A 17272-nucleotide genomic window follows, 5' to 3' on the forward strand; every position below is an offset into this window, starting at 1 on the left:
CCATCCTTATTTATGGACCACCAGGCTGTAAAGACCCGAGTAATGGGCCCAAGTGATACGGAGCCTTTAAATATCAAAGTATTGCTGCAGGATGAACTCGGAAGGAAAGGATTTTCTATAGCAGCTAAAATTTGCAGAAATGTCTGGTTTGTTTTGTTTTGCATTTTTTGTGCAAAATGCAAGTGTCTTTCGTGTGTGTGTGTATCGAGAGAGAGAGAGAGAGAGAGCACTTTTTCTAAGGCAGCTGAAGCTGAAGAGAAATACAGATCTTTCTGTTGTCAAACAGCAGCAGAAAATCTAAGTAACAATCTTTTCAACTTGCTTCCTTCTGTGGCTGGCATACTCTTTTTTTGTTTTGTTTTTTGTTGAGGATGGGGAAAACTGAAAATATTAATCACATCCTTACTATGAAGCCGGAAGTAATTCCTCAACTTAAGAAAGCTTGACAGTCTTTGCTTCCAATTATTTGCAGTGCATATATTTGCAAATTTATCACTTACCTAGTATTTCTAGACGGGTTTGTACAACCTCTCATACCTCCTTTAGAAATAAATTCAAGTAATCTTACTACCCTTCACCTGCCCTTTTGCAGTGTTATGTACTGTTCTTATAAAGTATGTATGTAAGGAAGTGCCACTTAGCAGAGACAGGACATGTCAATACTTGGAGCAACAAACCCACCAATAATATAACATTACTAGCTCAGGGAAGGTAGCTGTTGAATGAATCATTTCCTCCACTCACTGTAATGTAGCCCCAGATCCTTCACAGAACACTTCAGTGGGATTTAGAGCAATATTCTTAGTTGTTTATCTTTAATCATCCTAATTAAGTCTTTTACCAATTTAGCCAAATTGTTTGTTAATGTAATGAAATGCAATAATCAATAATAAAAACATTGATGGTTGTTGTGGGTTTTTCGGGCTCTTTGGCCGTGTTCTGAAGGTTGTCCTTCCTAACATTTCGCCAGTCTCTGTGGCCGGCATCTTCAGAAGACTGGAGTCAGAACTCTGTGCTCTGTGCCTTCGAGAATACAATAAAAACATTATTCCAAAAACTAAAAAAAAACCCTATCCAATATCATTCCTTCTACATAAGCGCTACACTAGGTTGCCTAAAACAGGTATACCTTGAACCGTAATATTTATTTTGGGCAGCACCTCTACCTTAAACATTGGGAAGTTAGTGTTTTACTCCTTTTTATACAACTTGTTACCATCAGATTCCTGGCCAACAGGACCCAAAGTTAGAGTAAGTTTGAGTGCTTCTGGCTGAGCAGATATGTTTATGAATATATCAGAACTATTTATTACTAATATTATTAAGTATAATATTTCTTGAATAAATTGTTATTGTCAAGGGTTATATATCATCAGCATGATCTTCTGCCATCTGAAACTTTTTATGTAATAGTTTAGCTCCACAAAAGGTTTAGCTGAACAGAGAGAGAAAGCTTCAGTTCTGAAACTGGAATGCTAAATTAATTCAGGTAGATTATGTACTATTATTATCTAATTACCACCCTGTGGAATCCTTTGGTGCATCAAAGATGAAGGAGGATAGAAGATGCAATGGCAAGTCAAAAAAGCTACAGAATTGTTGTCCAAAATTCTCTTGGCATAAATTTACACTTGTGTAACGTGGATTCTTGTGGGGAAGAATCCTGTGGAAGAAATGGAGTAGTCCTCACAGTCAACAAAAGAGTGGGAAAAGCTGTACTGGGATACAATCTCAAAAATGATAGAATGATTTAAATACGAATCCAAGGCAGACCTTTCAACGTCACAGTAATCCACGTTTATGCACCAACCACCAATGCTGAAGAGGCTGAAACTTACTGATTCTATGAAGACTTACAACACTTTCTAGAACTGACACCAAAGAAAGATGTTCTTCTCATTATAGGGGACCAGAATGCTAAAGTAGGTAATCAATAGATAAAAGGAACAACAGGTAAGTTTGGCCTTGGAGTTCAACACAGCAGGGCAAAGGCTAATAGAGTTTTGTCAAGAGAACAAGCTAGTCATCACAAACAATCTTTTCCAACAACACAAGAGGCAACTCTACACATGGACATCACCAGATGGGTAATACCGAAATCAGATTGATTATGTTCTCTGCAGCCAAAGATGGAGAAGCTTTACAGAGTCAGCAAAAACAAGATCTGGAGCTGATTGTGGCTCTGATTATCAGCTTCTTACAGCAAAACTCAAGCTTAAACTGAAGAAAGAAGGAAAAACCACTGGGCTAGTCAGGTATAATCTAAACAAAATCTCTTAGGAATACACAGTGGAAGTGAAGAACAGATTTAAGGAACTAGACTTGGTGGACAGAGTGCCTGAAGAACTATGGATGGAGGCTCGTAACATTACACAGGAGGCAGCAACAAAAACCGTCCCAAAGAAAAGGAAATGTGAGAAAGCAAAGTGGCTGTCCAACGAGGCCTTAGAAATAGCAGAGAAGAGAAGGGAAACAAAATGAAGGGGAGATAGGGAAAGTTACAGAAAACTGAATGCAGACTTCCAGAGAAGAGCAAGGAGAGACAAGAGGGCCTTCTTAAATGAACAATGCAAAGAAATAGAGGAAAATAATAGAAAGGGAAAAACCAGAGATCTGTTCAAGAAAACTGGAGATATTAAAGGAACCTTTTGTGCAAAGATAGACATTATAAAGGACAAAAATGGTAGGGACTTCACAGAAGCAGAAGACATCAAGAAGAGGTGGCAAGAATACACAGACGAATTATACCAGAAAGAACTGGATGTCCCGGACAACCCAGACAGTGTGGCTGCTGACCAGACATCCTGGAGAGTGAAGTCAAGTGGGCCTTAGAAAGCTTGGCTAACAAAAAGGCCAGTGGAGGTGATGACATTCCAGCTGAACTATTTAAAATCTTAAAAGACAACGCTGTTAAGGTGCTACACTCAATATGCCAGCAAGTTTGGAAAACTCAGCAGTGGCCAGAGGATTGGAAAAGATCAGTCTACATCCCAATCCCAAAGAAGGGCAGTGCCAAAGAATGCTCCAACTACCGTACAACTGCATTCATTTCATACGCTAGCAAGGTTATGCTCAAAATCCTCCAAGATAGGCTTCAGCAGTATGCAGATGATACCACTCTGATGACAGAAAGTGAGGAGGAATTAAAGAACCTCGTAATGAGGGTGAAAGAGGAGAGTGCAAAAATGGTCTGAAGCTCAACATCAAAAAAAGGAGAGTGCAAAAAATGGTCTGAAGCTCAACATCAAAAAAATCAAGATCATGGCCACTGGTCCCATCACCTCCTGGCAAATAGAAGGGGAAGATATGGAGGCAGTGACAGATGTTACTTTCTTGGGCTCCATGATCACTGCAGATGGTGACAGCAGCCACAACATTAAAACACGCCTGCTTCTTGGGAGGAAAGCGATGACAAACCTAGACAGCATTTTTAAAAGCACCTCACCTTGCTGACAAAGATCCGCATAGTCAAAGCTACGGTTTTTCCAGTAGCGATGTATGGAAGTGAGATTTGGACCATAAAGAATGCTGACTGCTAAAAAAAAAGATGCTTTTGAATTCTGGTGCGTGAAGAGGCTCTTGAGAGTCTCCTGGAATGCAAGAAGAACAAACCTATCCATTCTGAAGGCAGTGGAAGTCAGGAGGGCCTGGCGTGCTCTGGTCCATGGGGTCACAAAGAGTCGGACATGACTTAATAACTAAACAGGACAAAACTTGGAAGAGACATCCAAAACATTTTGTTTAAATGAATGGAAAACCTTTCATCCCCCCTTTCAGATTCCAAGGCTCCCTTTTGTCCTGGAAAAGCCTTTGGGAGCCTTGGGATGGTGGGGGAGTTGCACTCTGGTGGTGATTTTTTACTATTAAATACAGTTTTCCTCTCACCTGTGCCAAAGCTCCCAGGCTTCCCTAGGGAAAACCAGAGCCCTGGGAAGCTAGGGGTTAGGGACTAGGAAACTTTCCCTTAATTTAATGAAATATTTCTGGCACTTGGACATGTTTACATAAGAACATAAGACGAGCCCTGCTGGATCAGGCCTAGGGCCCATCTAGTCCAGCTTCCTGCATCTCACTGTGGCCCCACCAGATGCCTCTGGGAGCACATGAGGCAACACGGTTACACAGTGTACATTTATGCAACAGGGTTTTGCCATCCATTTATATGAATTGGCAAATTAACTAAACAACCAGCAGGCTTACGTTGGGAAAAACATGCATGTCATAAGGCAATCTGATAGCTGCAATATGGTAATTCCATGGACAATCCAAATGAGTTTTACTGTTATGTATTCTCATTCCTTAGTTACACATAAACTTTGCCTTCCCTCTAGCAAGCTCAAGGCAGTGAACATGCCCTCTTCCTTCTTCCTTTATTCTCACAACAAGCCTGTGAAGTTAGTTAAGGCTGACAGAAAGCAAGCAGTTTAAGCTTATCCAGTGAGTCTCCCAACTCAGTGGGAATCACAATTCAGACTGCACAATTTGTTGTCGAACACGCTAAACTAGGGGTAAGTAACTTTGGTGCAGGTGAGAGCCAGTTTTGAGAAAGGTGAGTAGTTCCAGGGCTGCATTCCGCAAGGGCCATGGTCATAGTAGGAAGGTAGGTGGCTAATTGCAACATTTTTAAAAAAAACAAATATTACCAAAAATTGTGTTTGTATTTATTAAATAATAAAATAATTTACTTCCTTAGATACAACAAAAATCAAGAACTTCTGATACCTCCCAAACCTAGCTACACATACTTAAGACTTGATAAATACTGTACAAGATTCTGATTTTTATAAAATTGTTTTTAATTCAAAAATCATTAATTAGTTCATGAAAATAAAACTTATCCCTTCATGCCAATCCACGAAATAAAACTCATCCACTAATTTTAAAATTTGTTTTGGTATCATTTAGTATTATTTAAGGCCAGGTATTTAATTTAGCTGCTCCTGCTCCTCCTATTGCTGCAAATCACAGCACACTCTGACTCTTCGATGTCTAAACATCTTCTAACCCTTGAGACGTAAAGTAAAAAAGAACAGCTTATAATAAATGAGAAAGAGAGTTGGATTCCCAGGAGCATACTTCAACCAACAGAAGACTTCCAAAGATTTTTAGCATGATCAAGGTATAGAACTTTTCCCCCCAAAAAACCTGAAAAAGTCTCCTTTGGGCCATCTAGTGGCCTCAATTAAAACAAAAATTATTAAAACAAAAAACAACTTTGGGTATTGTGTGGCAGCTGCTGGTGCTAGGAGGTCCTAAGTCATGATGAAAATGTACCCAGTACTCCCTTAAGGACACAAGAGAACTTTTGGAGAGAGAAAAAGTTTTAATTAAAAAAAACGAACTACATGTGTCTCACTTGGGCTGTATTTGAGCCCCTTGGGGCTTTATGTAGTTTTTGTACATTGCACTGATCGCTTTTCTCTAACCACACTATCACAGTGATGGACCATTTCTCAAGAATTAGGATCTACAATATCATATCTTCATCCAACTACTGTTAGCCCGAATTGCTCAACATCATATTCTGTGTTTGCTTGTTTATTTGCTAGTTTGTTGTGATGTCCATCTTGGTGATCACAAACTGGAGACTGCCTAAAATTCAAAGAATGAATAATTGGCCATTGCAGTATGAAAAAGTATCATTTAGAGAGATCTTCCACTGTTTTCTTGAATATGGGGAATTACCATGGGGAGTAACCATGTTCCCTTAGGGAATTCTGAAAGTTGGGAGTCTAAAAATGCAAGTTTTCTATGTTCTGGGAAAGATTTCCTCAGACTCAAGAATTTTAGTCTCTCTCTACCAGTTCCTTCATCTCTACAGAAAAAACTAATCTGGCCTCCTCATGATAGTTTGGAAAAGTCATTGTACTTCATTAGCAAAGAAAGATTATTGCTTGAGACAGACAGACAGACAGACAGACAGACAGACAGACAGACACCCTGTTTTCCCAAAAATAAGACCTAAACTGAAAGTAAGCCCTAGTATGATTTTTCAGGATGCTCGTAATATGAGCCCTACCCCCAAAATAAGCCCCAGTTAAGTGAAACCCTGCCCTCCACCATTGTGCAGCAACCAGAAGAAGATGACATGACTGTATCTGAATAAATGTAGATGGTTGTACATGAAAAAAATAAAACATCCCCTGAAAATCAGCCCTAATGCATTTTTGGAGCCCTGCCTTATTTTTGGGGAAACACGGTAGATAGATAGAGAGAGAGAGAGAGAGAGAGAGAGAGAGAGAGAGAGGAGAGAGAAGAAAGGCAATCCTCTGGTTTTAAAAAAAAAACCTTAACTAACAGGTGATACAAGAGCACTAAGCAAAACATTCACAAACCAATTGTAATAGGTCTCTCTGATCAACCACTGGTTGTCTGCTGAGCCACTTTATATTGCAGAATAATGGCTGTTCAGACTGTCTCAATTCTTTCAGAATGACTTTCTGGGAAGCCCTGTTGCCCCAGAAATTCCTCCCTCCATCTCTCATGTTTCTCCTCTCTGAGTGGGCAATTGGCTTGCTGGTGTCAAGTGACAACCCCTGAGAGCCTTAGAATGGCACCGGGCTTCCAGTTACTTCTGCCTGTAACCTGTGCCTTTTTTTAAAAAAATCATACTGCTTTCCAATTCTTGATGTGAGAGGTTTTTGAGTAGTGTTCATATTCCAACATTGATAAGTAAACTCGGAAACAGAGAGCTGAAAAATAAACACCAATAAAATCCCATTCTCTATGTACAGGATTACTGGATATGGAAGACTTACCTTCACCAACTTTGATGTAAACATTTCTGGATATTTTTAGTTCTGTGAAAGACGTTACTGCCCCATATTCCTTTTGGGCCCATTGTAACAGGGCGTTGTTTCCTTGTGGGAGTGGTTTTTCTTCTATTTTCGCTGACAATGAAAAGTTTTCTTTCTCAAACCACACTAAGGAACCTGCCGAAACCTGAAGAGAACAGAAGTATCTTTTTAGTAGGATATTCACCTGGTACAAGTTAGTCGTTTCTTCAAAAAGTCATTTAAACCCGCCATTCCCTGTTCATTCCAGGGATTCTGACCATAACATCTGAAAAGGCAATATTGTAAACCATATGTGTTTCTTTGAAAAACAACATTATAAGTGAGAAAATGGGTTGAATTCTCTTCAATTAGTTGACACAGAACCAAAAAAAACCCAACTGCTCTGAGCAGATGAGATTGAAAGAATAATGGGTGGGGAATTTTCCCCAATGAACTTTGAAAGGAAAGAAGTGTTTGGAGGGTTTGAAGTCTCTGTGATCCAAAATATTCAGAATCATTTACAGACTTTCCCTCCTGTATGAGTCACTGAATAAGCAAAACAAAAACACACATCTAAATAAGAAAGTCCAAGACAGGTATTTCAGTTCATTTGTTCAAGGAATACAGAGACTCACCTCAGAAGGTTTTTAAAATATACTGTAGAAATAATTAACACTTTCACCTCATAGAATAACTGAGTTGGAAGGGGCCTATAAGGCCATCAAGTCCAACCCTCTGCTCGATGCAGGAATCCAAACCAAAAATCAGATTAGATAGATAGTTGTCCAATTTTCTCTTGAATGCCTCCAGCACTGGAGCACTCACCACCTCCCAAGACAATTGGTTCCATTGTCATACTGCTCTAACAGTTAAGAAGGTTTTCCGATATTCAGCCTAAATCTGGGTTCCTGTAGATTAAACCCATTATTACGTGTCCTGAACTCTGGGATAATTGAGAACAGATCCTGCCCCTCCTCTATATGAGCCTTTCATGTATTTGAAAATTGCTATCATATCTCCCTCAGTCTTCTTTTCTCAAGGTTAAACATGCCCAGTTCTTTCAGTCTTTCCTCATAGGGCTTGGTTTCCAGTCCCCTAATCATCCTTGTTGCCCTCCTCCAGTTTGTTGCCATCCTTCTTAAAGTGTGGTTCCCAGAACTGGACACAATACTCAAGATAAAGCCTAACCAGTGCTGACTAGAGGGGAACATCACAGGATTTGGAGACTATACTTCTCTTAATGCATCTTAAAATAGAATCTGCCTTTTTTGCAGCCACATTGCACTGTTGGATTGTATTCAGCTTTTGATCTATAACAATTCCAAGATCCTTCTCACTCGTAGTAATACTGAGACGAGTATCCCTCATATTGTAACTGCATTTGGTTTCTTTTCCCTAGGTGCAGAACTTTGCACTTATTCTGTTTAATTTCATTATTTTATTTTCAACTCAGTGCTCCAGCCTATCTAGATCATTTTGAATTTTGTTCCTGTCTTCCAAGACATCAGCTATTTCCACCCAATTTTGTATCAACTGCAATTTGACAAGCATTCTCTGCACTCCCTCATCCAAGTCATTAATAGAAATGTTGAAGAGCACTAGGCCCAGGACTGAGCCTTGGGGTACCCCACTTGTTACCTCCTCCCAGTTGGAGAAGGAGCCATTAATCATCGTCACCCTCTGTGTATGATTCTGTAGCCAACTATGTATTCACCTGACAGTTGATCTATCCAGTCCACACCTCATTAGCCTGTTGATCAGAATATCATGAGGCACTTTGTCAAAGGCTTTGCTGAAGTCAAGATGTATAATATCTACAGCAGCTTGTCCCAATGCCACACAGAGGAGGAAGTGGAACTTCCGAAATACGGGATGCAGATTCAGAGGACTGTGTAGGAGCGAGACAGAAATCAGCTCACAGCTAAATCAGCATAGGAAACGGTTGTCTAAGTACAGTACTAGGAACTAGAGACAGCTGGAGAAGTCCAGTGGCAACTGATAATCGCTAAAATGGATAATTGATTTAGGAAGTTATATGCATGGCACTGCCAATCTTGGACTTATCTGCATGGCACTGTCAATCATGGGCTTCCGAGGAGGTCACATATAGGGCACATGCACTTATCTATTTTAAAGGCTATACTGTGAACCCATTTCCTGTTTTTCAGCTGTGTATGAGCTGTTCAATCATGATGAGTCCTATCCTGGAGGAAATAAATATTGGAAAATAGATAACTTGTCTTTCAAGTTGCCATCGCTCACAGTGTGAAGGATTGCCTTATGGGAAACCTATTCCAACAGTTCTCAGCAAAGAACACAGAAGTGATAAAAGGAGATAGATTGTTGTGATGGTTCTGCATTTGCTAAAGCACTGTGACCAAGGACTTGACACAGCAGCAATCTGAAGGTCTCCTAGACAACCAAGTCAACAGTGCATTGCTACAAACAACAACATGTTGCAAATGGATTTGGAAACACTTGGCTGACTTCTTCTGGAAGAATACTGATGGAGATTTAAATAATAGTTACATTTCAGCAAGTTATTTCCACAAAACTGTGGTGCACTTAATTTAAAAAACAAAACTATTTTAGATACTATTGCAAGCAAATGCATTCCCACACACACCACACAAAAACGGGCCAACTATTTCAATAATAAATTAGACATAAAAGAATGAAGGGCTATTATTAATATTTTTTTGATATATCAACAGTATTGCAAAACGCTTCTCTCTGCTATTTTGTCTAGTTTTATAGACACTGGCATTCTTTAACACAATGATTGGGAACAGAAGCCCTTCAGATGTACAGTGGTGCCTCGAATTATGACCATTTCAAGTTATGACCAGCTCCAGCCCCAAAATTTTGCTTCTATTTGTGACTGGAGCTTCCATTTATGAACAGAAAAAGGCAGGGGGGAAAGGCAGGAAATTCAAATTTCTAACTGTAGGTGGCACCGAGGCTGCTTCTTTGTGGCTCTTTCGCCCCAGTAGTTAGAGAAGGCTTCGAACTGTCTCTTTCTGCTTCTGAGTGAGCGTGTGTGTGTGTGTCTGAAAGGAAGCTTCGGACTGCCTGGCAATGTAAGGTGCTGCTTTCTGCTTTTAAAAAACTGTTCTGGATGTTTTTGCAGCGTGGTTTTGAGCTGGGGGGTATGTTTCTGTGCTGTAATGGGTCTTGGGGGGTTGTTAGTTTTTTTTGTTTTCCCCCATTTCCTATGGGTCTTGGGGGGTTTGGTTGCTATTTGGGGTTTTCCCCCCATTTCTGATGGGTCTTAGGGGTTTGGTAGCTTTGGGGGGGTTTTCTCCCAATTTTAGATGGGTCTTGAGGGGTTTGTTTGTTTTTTGCTTCTTCCCCATTTCCGATGGATCTTGAGGGGTTTGGTTGCTTTTTGGGTTCCCCCCCCTGCATGCTTCCCTTGCCTTTTCCTTTGTTTTCTTTGCATTTCTGACCTGCCCCCTTTGTTCTCTGTGCATTTCTGATCTGCTCTGTTTGTTTTCTGTGCATTTCCAATGGGTCTTGCATGCTTGACTCTTTTCTTCCCCCCCCCCGCTTCGGCCGGAAGGGATTAATCGCATTTCCAATGAGTCTTGCAGTGATTTTTTTTTGGGGGGGGTGATTTTTTTCCTTCAGCCGGAATGGATTAATTGCATTTCAATGTATTCCTATGGGAAATGGTGCTTCCACTTACGACCATTTCAAGTTACATCCATCTTCTGGAACGGATTATGGTCATAAGTCAAGGCACCACTGTAGTGAATTCTAACTCCCATCAGCCCTAGGCAGTATAGCCAAGAGAGAGGGATGATGGGAGTTGCAGTCCAACAACCAATAGAGAGCCACAAGTTGTAAACTTCTATATACTGTATATATAGATTGATTTAGTCCCATGCCTTGTGGAAAAATGCCCCCTGGACCACATGTTTATCTTGCCCAGACAAATCCCACAAAGCAGAATAAAAACTCATCTTTTTGCCAGAATAGTTCAAAAGGTTCACGTCAGCATCTGCTTCAACTTTCAATGATCCCTTTTATTTGTTGTTGGTCACGAGATCATCATAAAACATTCTTGTTTTCCTTCAAAAAGAAGTTCTGTTCAGTGTAATGTGCCATATATCATTTTAACTAGAGATGCTACAAAAGTTTGCCCTGTTTTCTATAAAAGATGTGCTCAAAATGTCACTGCTTTACATTTTATTAAACCTTCAGGCAATTTATCACCTCAAAATCTCAACAAACCTTTCTTAAGCCTGGCAATGGATAGCAGGAACAAGACAGAACTCATTTAATGAGAGACTTCTGGAACTAAAGCTACAATCAACCAGGCCTCCTGTATACCTGCAATCAATTGTGGGGGTTGATTGATGGGAAATAAAATGACTGTGGTACTTGGGGAACAGGTCAACAATCGCCAGCTTGGTGTTGACAGCCACTGTGATGCAAATGGTTAACATGTCAGACTGGAATTTGGGAGACCTGGGTTCTAGTCTCCACTGAGGTATGAAATTCAATGGGAGATCCCAGACTGGTTGCTCTGTTTCAGGTGACCTATCTTGTAGGGTAATAGTGGGGAGGGGAGATCTATATACATCAGGGTGAGCTTACTTGGAGTGCACGTAACTTAGATTAGGCATCCTTCAGTATCGAGAGACTATGGTAACGTGCTCTGTATGGAGGACTTGGAACAGTGCCTAGTGTTGCTGAGAAGGCCAGTTCAAGAGTGAGAATTCCTTCCACACTGAAGACAAATATAATCTGTCCCCTGTCCAGCTCCCTGATTTTGCTAGTTTTGGGACTGCCTCTTTGCCTCAGCCTGCTGTACAAGTGTCTCTTCAAATTGGGAGAGGCCTGCCTCCAGGCTGAACGCTCAGATGTCAAGGTTTCCCATCTGTTGAGTTCCATTCCTAAGGCCTTCAGATCCCGCACGTAACTAGTAAATACTTAAACAGTACAATCAATTTACACAGTGTTAGTTTGTATTCTACCACAGAGAGTTATGTTCAAAATGTCTCTGCTGCCTTCTATGTGTGGCTCCAATTAACTTCATAATCCACCCCTTTTTAAAAAGAGGACTGTAATTTTAAAAAGGTAAACAGATCTTTTTTCCGCACCCCACTTATTAGATCTTTATTATACTGTGTCACGGGAAATATTCAAAGTAATTATAAATGTAGGGGGAGGAAGTTCTTTCAAGGGGTGAGCCATAGACACTTGTCAGTCTGAAGTCAGCAGTCATACCATGAATTGTGCCAGGCGTCACAACATATCAGAGCCAAGAATCTAATTGTTGTTCAAGAAAACTAAATCCCATTCTAAACAAGAAGCCTTATACAGCTCTTCCAGTTAAGGAGAACCAATGTCTAACTTGATGAACAGAGGTAGTCTAGAACCTAGGGAACTTCCAATGTCCAGGGAGTTTTTCCAAACTGCAGCTGTTAATTCAGGAAATGAGCATAGGCACACAGTTCTTGCTTCTAACTCCATCAGTTTCAAAAAATATGAAGGACCACATTCTGCTACAGCATCTGATAAAATAAACAAGAGGAATGTGTCTTCAGGCAATTAGAAATCCATCAAGCTAATTGCAAACCCAATGTCTACGAAGTTGCAGGAGGAAGGATTTGCTGGTTACACTGGTGGCATAAATCAAGAATCAATAATAGCCATTTGATTCTACACTGCAGTATAGGAAAGCGAACGCCCCTTAAATACCAATACCTACCATTTATTTTTACTGTGTTACTTGACCAAATCTTTGCAGAAAAAGCATGCAACAGAAAACAAACTGTTAAAAGCAGAGAATGGCTAGAGTCTTAATGGTGTTCATGCAAGGTTTGCATAACATGTTGCTAATGGTGGCTAAGTAATGAGATGCCTGGGTACATCTTGGTTGTCTGATTGGCCATGTGACCAGGCGGAGACCTGTGGCGCAATGGTTAAATTGCAGTACTGCAGTCAAACCTCTGCTCATCACCTGAATTCAAACCCAATGGATTTGGGTGGACAGCTCAAGGCTGACTCAACCTTCCATCCTTTCAAAGTCAGTAAAATGAGAACCCAAGTTGCTGGGAGGCATGTTGTTGCTTGCATAATTATATTGTAAACTGCCCAGAAAGTGCTCTAAGCACTGTGGAGTGGTATATAGGTCAAAACAACAATATGTGCTCTGGAACATGTCCAATTAACCCAAAATGGTTGTGCAAACCTTACACAAACACCAGTAGGATTTTGGCCTAGCCTGCTGAAAACTTTAATGTAAAATATATATTGCCCTGCCACCTAGAAACAGACCTTTCAAAATCAGATACTACAATCTGGTATGTTGTGTATACGTATCCTAATTTCCCTAAGCATTATAATTTTCAGCATTTGAAAACTCACCATAAAATACTTTCCTGGCTATGTATTGGACCAACCAAATTACAGTATTTACTTGACAGAGGACATACTGAATACTGGAGAACACAGACCAGTATTAAGGTGCAATCTGAAGTTACTCTTGGAAACGATGATGCCCACATCACTCATTTTTTACTTGACTGACCTCAGCTGCCCTGTACCTTCAACTAACCATACACTGTCATACTACCCCAAGAGCCTGTCCTGCCCAGTTAAAGCTGGGCTTAGCAGCAGGATCTGTTGGCTTTTGTCCTGAAAGCACAGCAGCACCACAACTTGTTGGCAGTGCACTTGCTTCCTCTCTTTTCATCCTGTCTGTTTTAAAGAGCACTTAAAAAAAATAAGAGGACAAAAAAAAGCCTCTTAAGACTTGTGTAGAGAGAAAGCTAATGCAATGAGCAGCCAACACTGCTCTGCTTTGCTGGTGCTTCCAGCTTGGAAAAGAACTAATTAATGCTAATTAAGTCTTACACAGCTGCTTCTTTCAGGGGGATGGGGGAAGAGAGAAAGATATATTTTTTCTTTAAATCACATGTAATTTTGCAGTCTGTAGTGAAGCCCAAGAAGCAAGACCAAAGGCGGACTTTGCGATGCCTTGCCAGGTCTCAAAAGTTTTACTATGAGGGCTTAAGGCTACATTAAATGAGCCAAGTATGTTATTGTCTTTGGACCGGGTTCAAGAACCACTTCCAAGGAGGGAAAGAAAAGGCAGCCGTCACTTTGTTTCACCACTTTTCATCAAACATTAACGGCTTCCTCTATAGAACCGAGCTGTTCACGGAGAGTGAGGCTGCTCTGGAACTATGCAGGATGCAAAGGTCCATGTGAATGGAGAAAGTGGAATTCCAAAGTCAACAATTGACTTGCCCGGAATAACAGAAGATTTCTTAGGGACTGGCTGAGCACCTGAGTATCTTCTAATGGAGCCAAAAAGAAGGAAGGAGAAAGCAGGCTGCCAGAGGATGATGGGAGGCTGGCAACACCACCTTTCTTGAGAGAAGAGTTTTTTTGCATATGCATCTGAAACAAACAAAACATTCAAGGAGGTATTTTGCCATTATTACTTTTCCATGTCTGGCTTTTGCTTTTCACCTCAGAGCATGCAATTTCAGAAGTGTGGACTGGGAAACAAGCTGGGTGGCTGGAGGAAGAGGAGGGTGTCCTTGAGCCGAGGAAAGAAACAATTTCCTTTCTCTGTGACAGATGTGCAAGGGACAGAAACCCCTGAACTTTACAGCACAGAAGCACTTTCATTAGCACTTATTACCTGCTTTCATTACTGGGTCTAGCACTGTCCCTGGGACATCATTCACACCCGGCATTTCCCCCACGTCCCCAAAAGGCTTGGTCTTCCTGCATGTTAAGTAATATCAACAGGTTTCTGTAACAACAGATTACATGAGCCTTCCTCAAGATGGCATTCTCTAGATGTTTTGAGTCACAGCTTCTATCAATCCCTGCCAATAGGGTGAGGCTGCAGAACAGGAAGCAATGCTATGTTATGATAGGGATCTTGAATTCTTTATTTCAACAAGGTCCAGCGCCATCCTTAAGATCATTCCGGAAAAAGGCAGGTGCATGGTTTCTCTGAGGACCATCTGACCAGCCAATCTATTGGCTAACAGCAAATCTGCCCAAACACATCAAGACCTTTTCCTCAGCCTTGAGCCCGAATTTCTCATATGCTGATCCTGGTAGTAACATATCACTTGCCCCTTTGTCTGACTTTGATTGTCAGTAAACAGAAAGAGGCACTGGGACAGTGGACAACATGGGGAAATTACTGCCACAGAAATGCTCCTTGCTGAAAGCTTCTTGGGGTCCCGAAGCACAACAGCTCAGGTCACCGCATACCCTGCCGTTTTATTCCTTGTCCGCTCGGTTCAGCTTGGTACCACATCAAATGCAAGCATGGAGATATTGCTGTCCAACTCTTGCTAAGTAATTACAAAAATGGAAGTAGTATATCAAGTGACCAAAACTGATCCCACCCACATTAAGAGATCTCATAAGAAGCAATTTGGAGGCAGTATGTATATTGTCTTGCCTTTTATTGCCAGACATCTCTCCCAGCTCAGCTGACACATGTAATGCCTCTGTTGAATGGGAAGTTCCTGCATTTTCCACTTCTCTTGGTACTGCTAGGATTTAACACACTTTTCCCTTTCCCCACATGCTGCAGGGTGTGTAGCTTCAGCTTCATTGTGATGAAGCAGAAGGAGGGACTTTAAAAGCTCTGTACTGAAGCCACTGTGCATTTTAAACTTCAACAAATAGCTTTTCATCTACTAGGTTGGCCAGTTTCCATCTGGTGACAGTTTCTGAACATTTGCCTACAAAGACTGAGATTGTCTCTCTCTGAATTTTTGAGCAAACTAGGTTTTAGTGTTATGCAATTATATTTATTTATTTTATTTGTCTGTTTGTCTGTCTGTTTGTCTGTCTGTTAGTTAGTTAGTTAGTTAGTTAGTTAGTTAGTTAGTTAGTTAGTTAGTTAGTTAGTTAGTTAGTTAGTTAGTTAGTTAGTTAGTTAGTTAGTTAGTTAGTTAGTTAGTTAGTTTGTTTGTTTGATTGATTGATTGATTGATTGATTGATTGATTGATTGATTGATTGATTGATTGATTGATTGATTGATTGATTGATTGATTGATATACCGCCCATCTGGCAGCCAAGGCCACTCTGGAAAGCTTACAACAAGTAACATAAAACAACAAAGTAACAAAATAGCAAATAACATCAATACATTAGGGGCACAAATCAAATGTCATAAAGTGGAGTGAAGATCAAATTACAATACAATAAATACAATTAAAAGTGTAGAAAAATATAAAAACATAGAGCAGGGCAGTATAATGGAAGTTATATTATCGGACACTATTGTATCAGAGTATAGTTTGTTCAGGGAAGGCCAATCTAAATAGTCAGATTTGTTTTATTGGAAAATCTATAATTCTGCTTAATTTTAATAGATACAATTATATGTATCTATTATATGTATCTATTTTATATTTTATACTGATTTGGTTTTACTGGTCTTTGACCGTAATAAAGTATTGATTCATTCATAGTCAGATTTTTAGTAGCTTTTTGAATGTGCTCAGTGAAGGGGCCAGGCGAACTTCAGGAGGAAGCGAGTTCTATATTTGTGGTGCTACCGCCAAGAAGGCCCAGTTTCTAGTGGTTGTTTTCTGGGCGTCTCTCAGGGTCAGAACTCTCATCCACCCTGCCTGCAATGATCTTATAGGATGGGCAGACCTACTCATATCTACTTGCGCCATAACTTGACACAGGATGTTTACAGAATGTGGAAGCAACGTGCTGTAACACTGTTACATACCATTTGTTGTTTTTTTTTGTTTTGTAATGAAGCCATTATTATTTCTTATTTCAGAAGTAATATAACACATTTTAATATCATTACTTTTTATTATTATTATTTTGGTAATTTTTGTTACTTTTTCATTACTTTCAAAAGAGGCACTCTGACCTCAAATTTCAATGTTATGCTATTCTCTTAGTAATCATTTGGAAGCAATGATCTTTAAAAAAGAAGAAGAAGAAGAAGAAGAAAACAACTCAGAATATTAATAAATTACATTTCAGAGCTGCAAATGACACCACCTACTCAGCAGCAAAGAAAATGATAAGTAATGGCTGCTACTCAGAGAAGAGGTAAAACATGAGAAGACGTAGATTTAATGCTACATCCAAGGGCTGGCAAAGCAGTGGTCATACATCCTACATTACAAACAACCGTCCTCTACTTGAAGGCATCCTGTGTACTGAAGAGCTCAATCATTTATGAAATATTCTACAATAATGCAGAATTTCTTTTAAACTATTTTAAACTACGCTTTCCTCAAACAGTTTTCATTGTAGAATTTCACCCCAGATAGGATTCCCACTGAATTTCCTGAGTTGCCTCTGAAACAGATTATGAAAGGCAGGAAAGTTATTGAATCTGTGACAACGTATGCTTCTTAACAGAATCTTTTTTCAAAAACCATGCAGACATATAGAATAACTTGTCTTTGCAGCTGGTCTAAGGGTATTTCCCAGGTTCATTATCAAGTGCTAACTGAGAAAGGTACAGGTTGT

At 40.1% G+C, this 17272-nt stretch overlaps 1 protein-coding gene across 5 annotated transcripts in view; it reads right to left on the reverse strand.

Annotated features, from left to right (window-relative positions):
- TGFBR3 (transforming growth factor beta receptor 3) overlaps positions 1-17272 on the reverse strand; it is a 181389-nt gene that overhangs the window by 57919 nt on the left and 106198 nt on the right. For all 5 annotated transcript variants that reach the window (XM_072997929.2, XM_072997928.2, XM_020807120.3 and 2 more), the window contains one exon: positions 6759-6942. In XM_072997929.2, the coding sequence (XP_072854030.2) occupies positions 6759-6942 (184 nt within the window). The remainder of the gene's footprint in view (positions 1-6758; positions 6943-17272) is intronic.

The sequence above is a fragment of the Pogona vitticeps genome, chromosome 4, assembly GCF_051106095.1.
Source record: "Pogona vitticeps strain Pit_001003342236 chromosome 4, PviZW2.1, whole genome shotgun sequence".
In the NCBI taxonomy this organism is placed as follows: domain Eukaryota; kingdom Metazoa; phylum Chordata; class Lepidosauria; order Squamata; family Agamidae; genus Pogona; species Pogona vitticeps.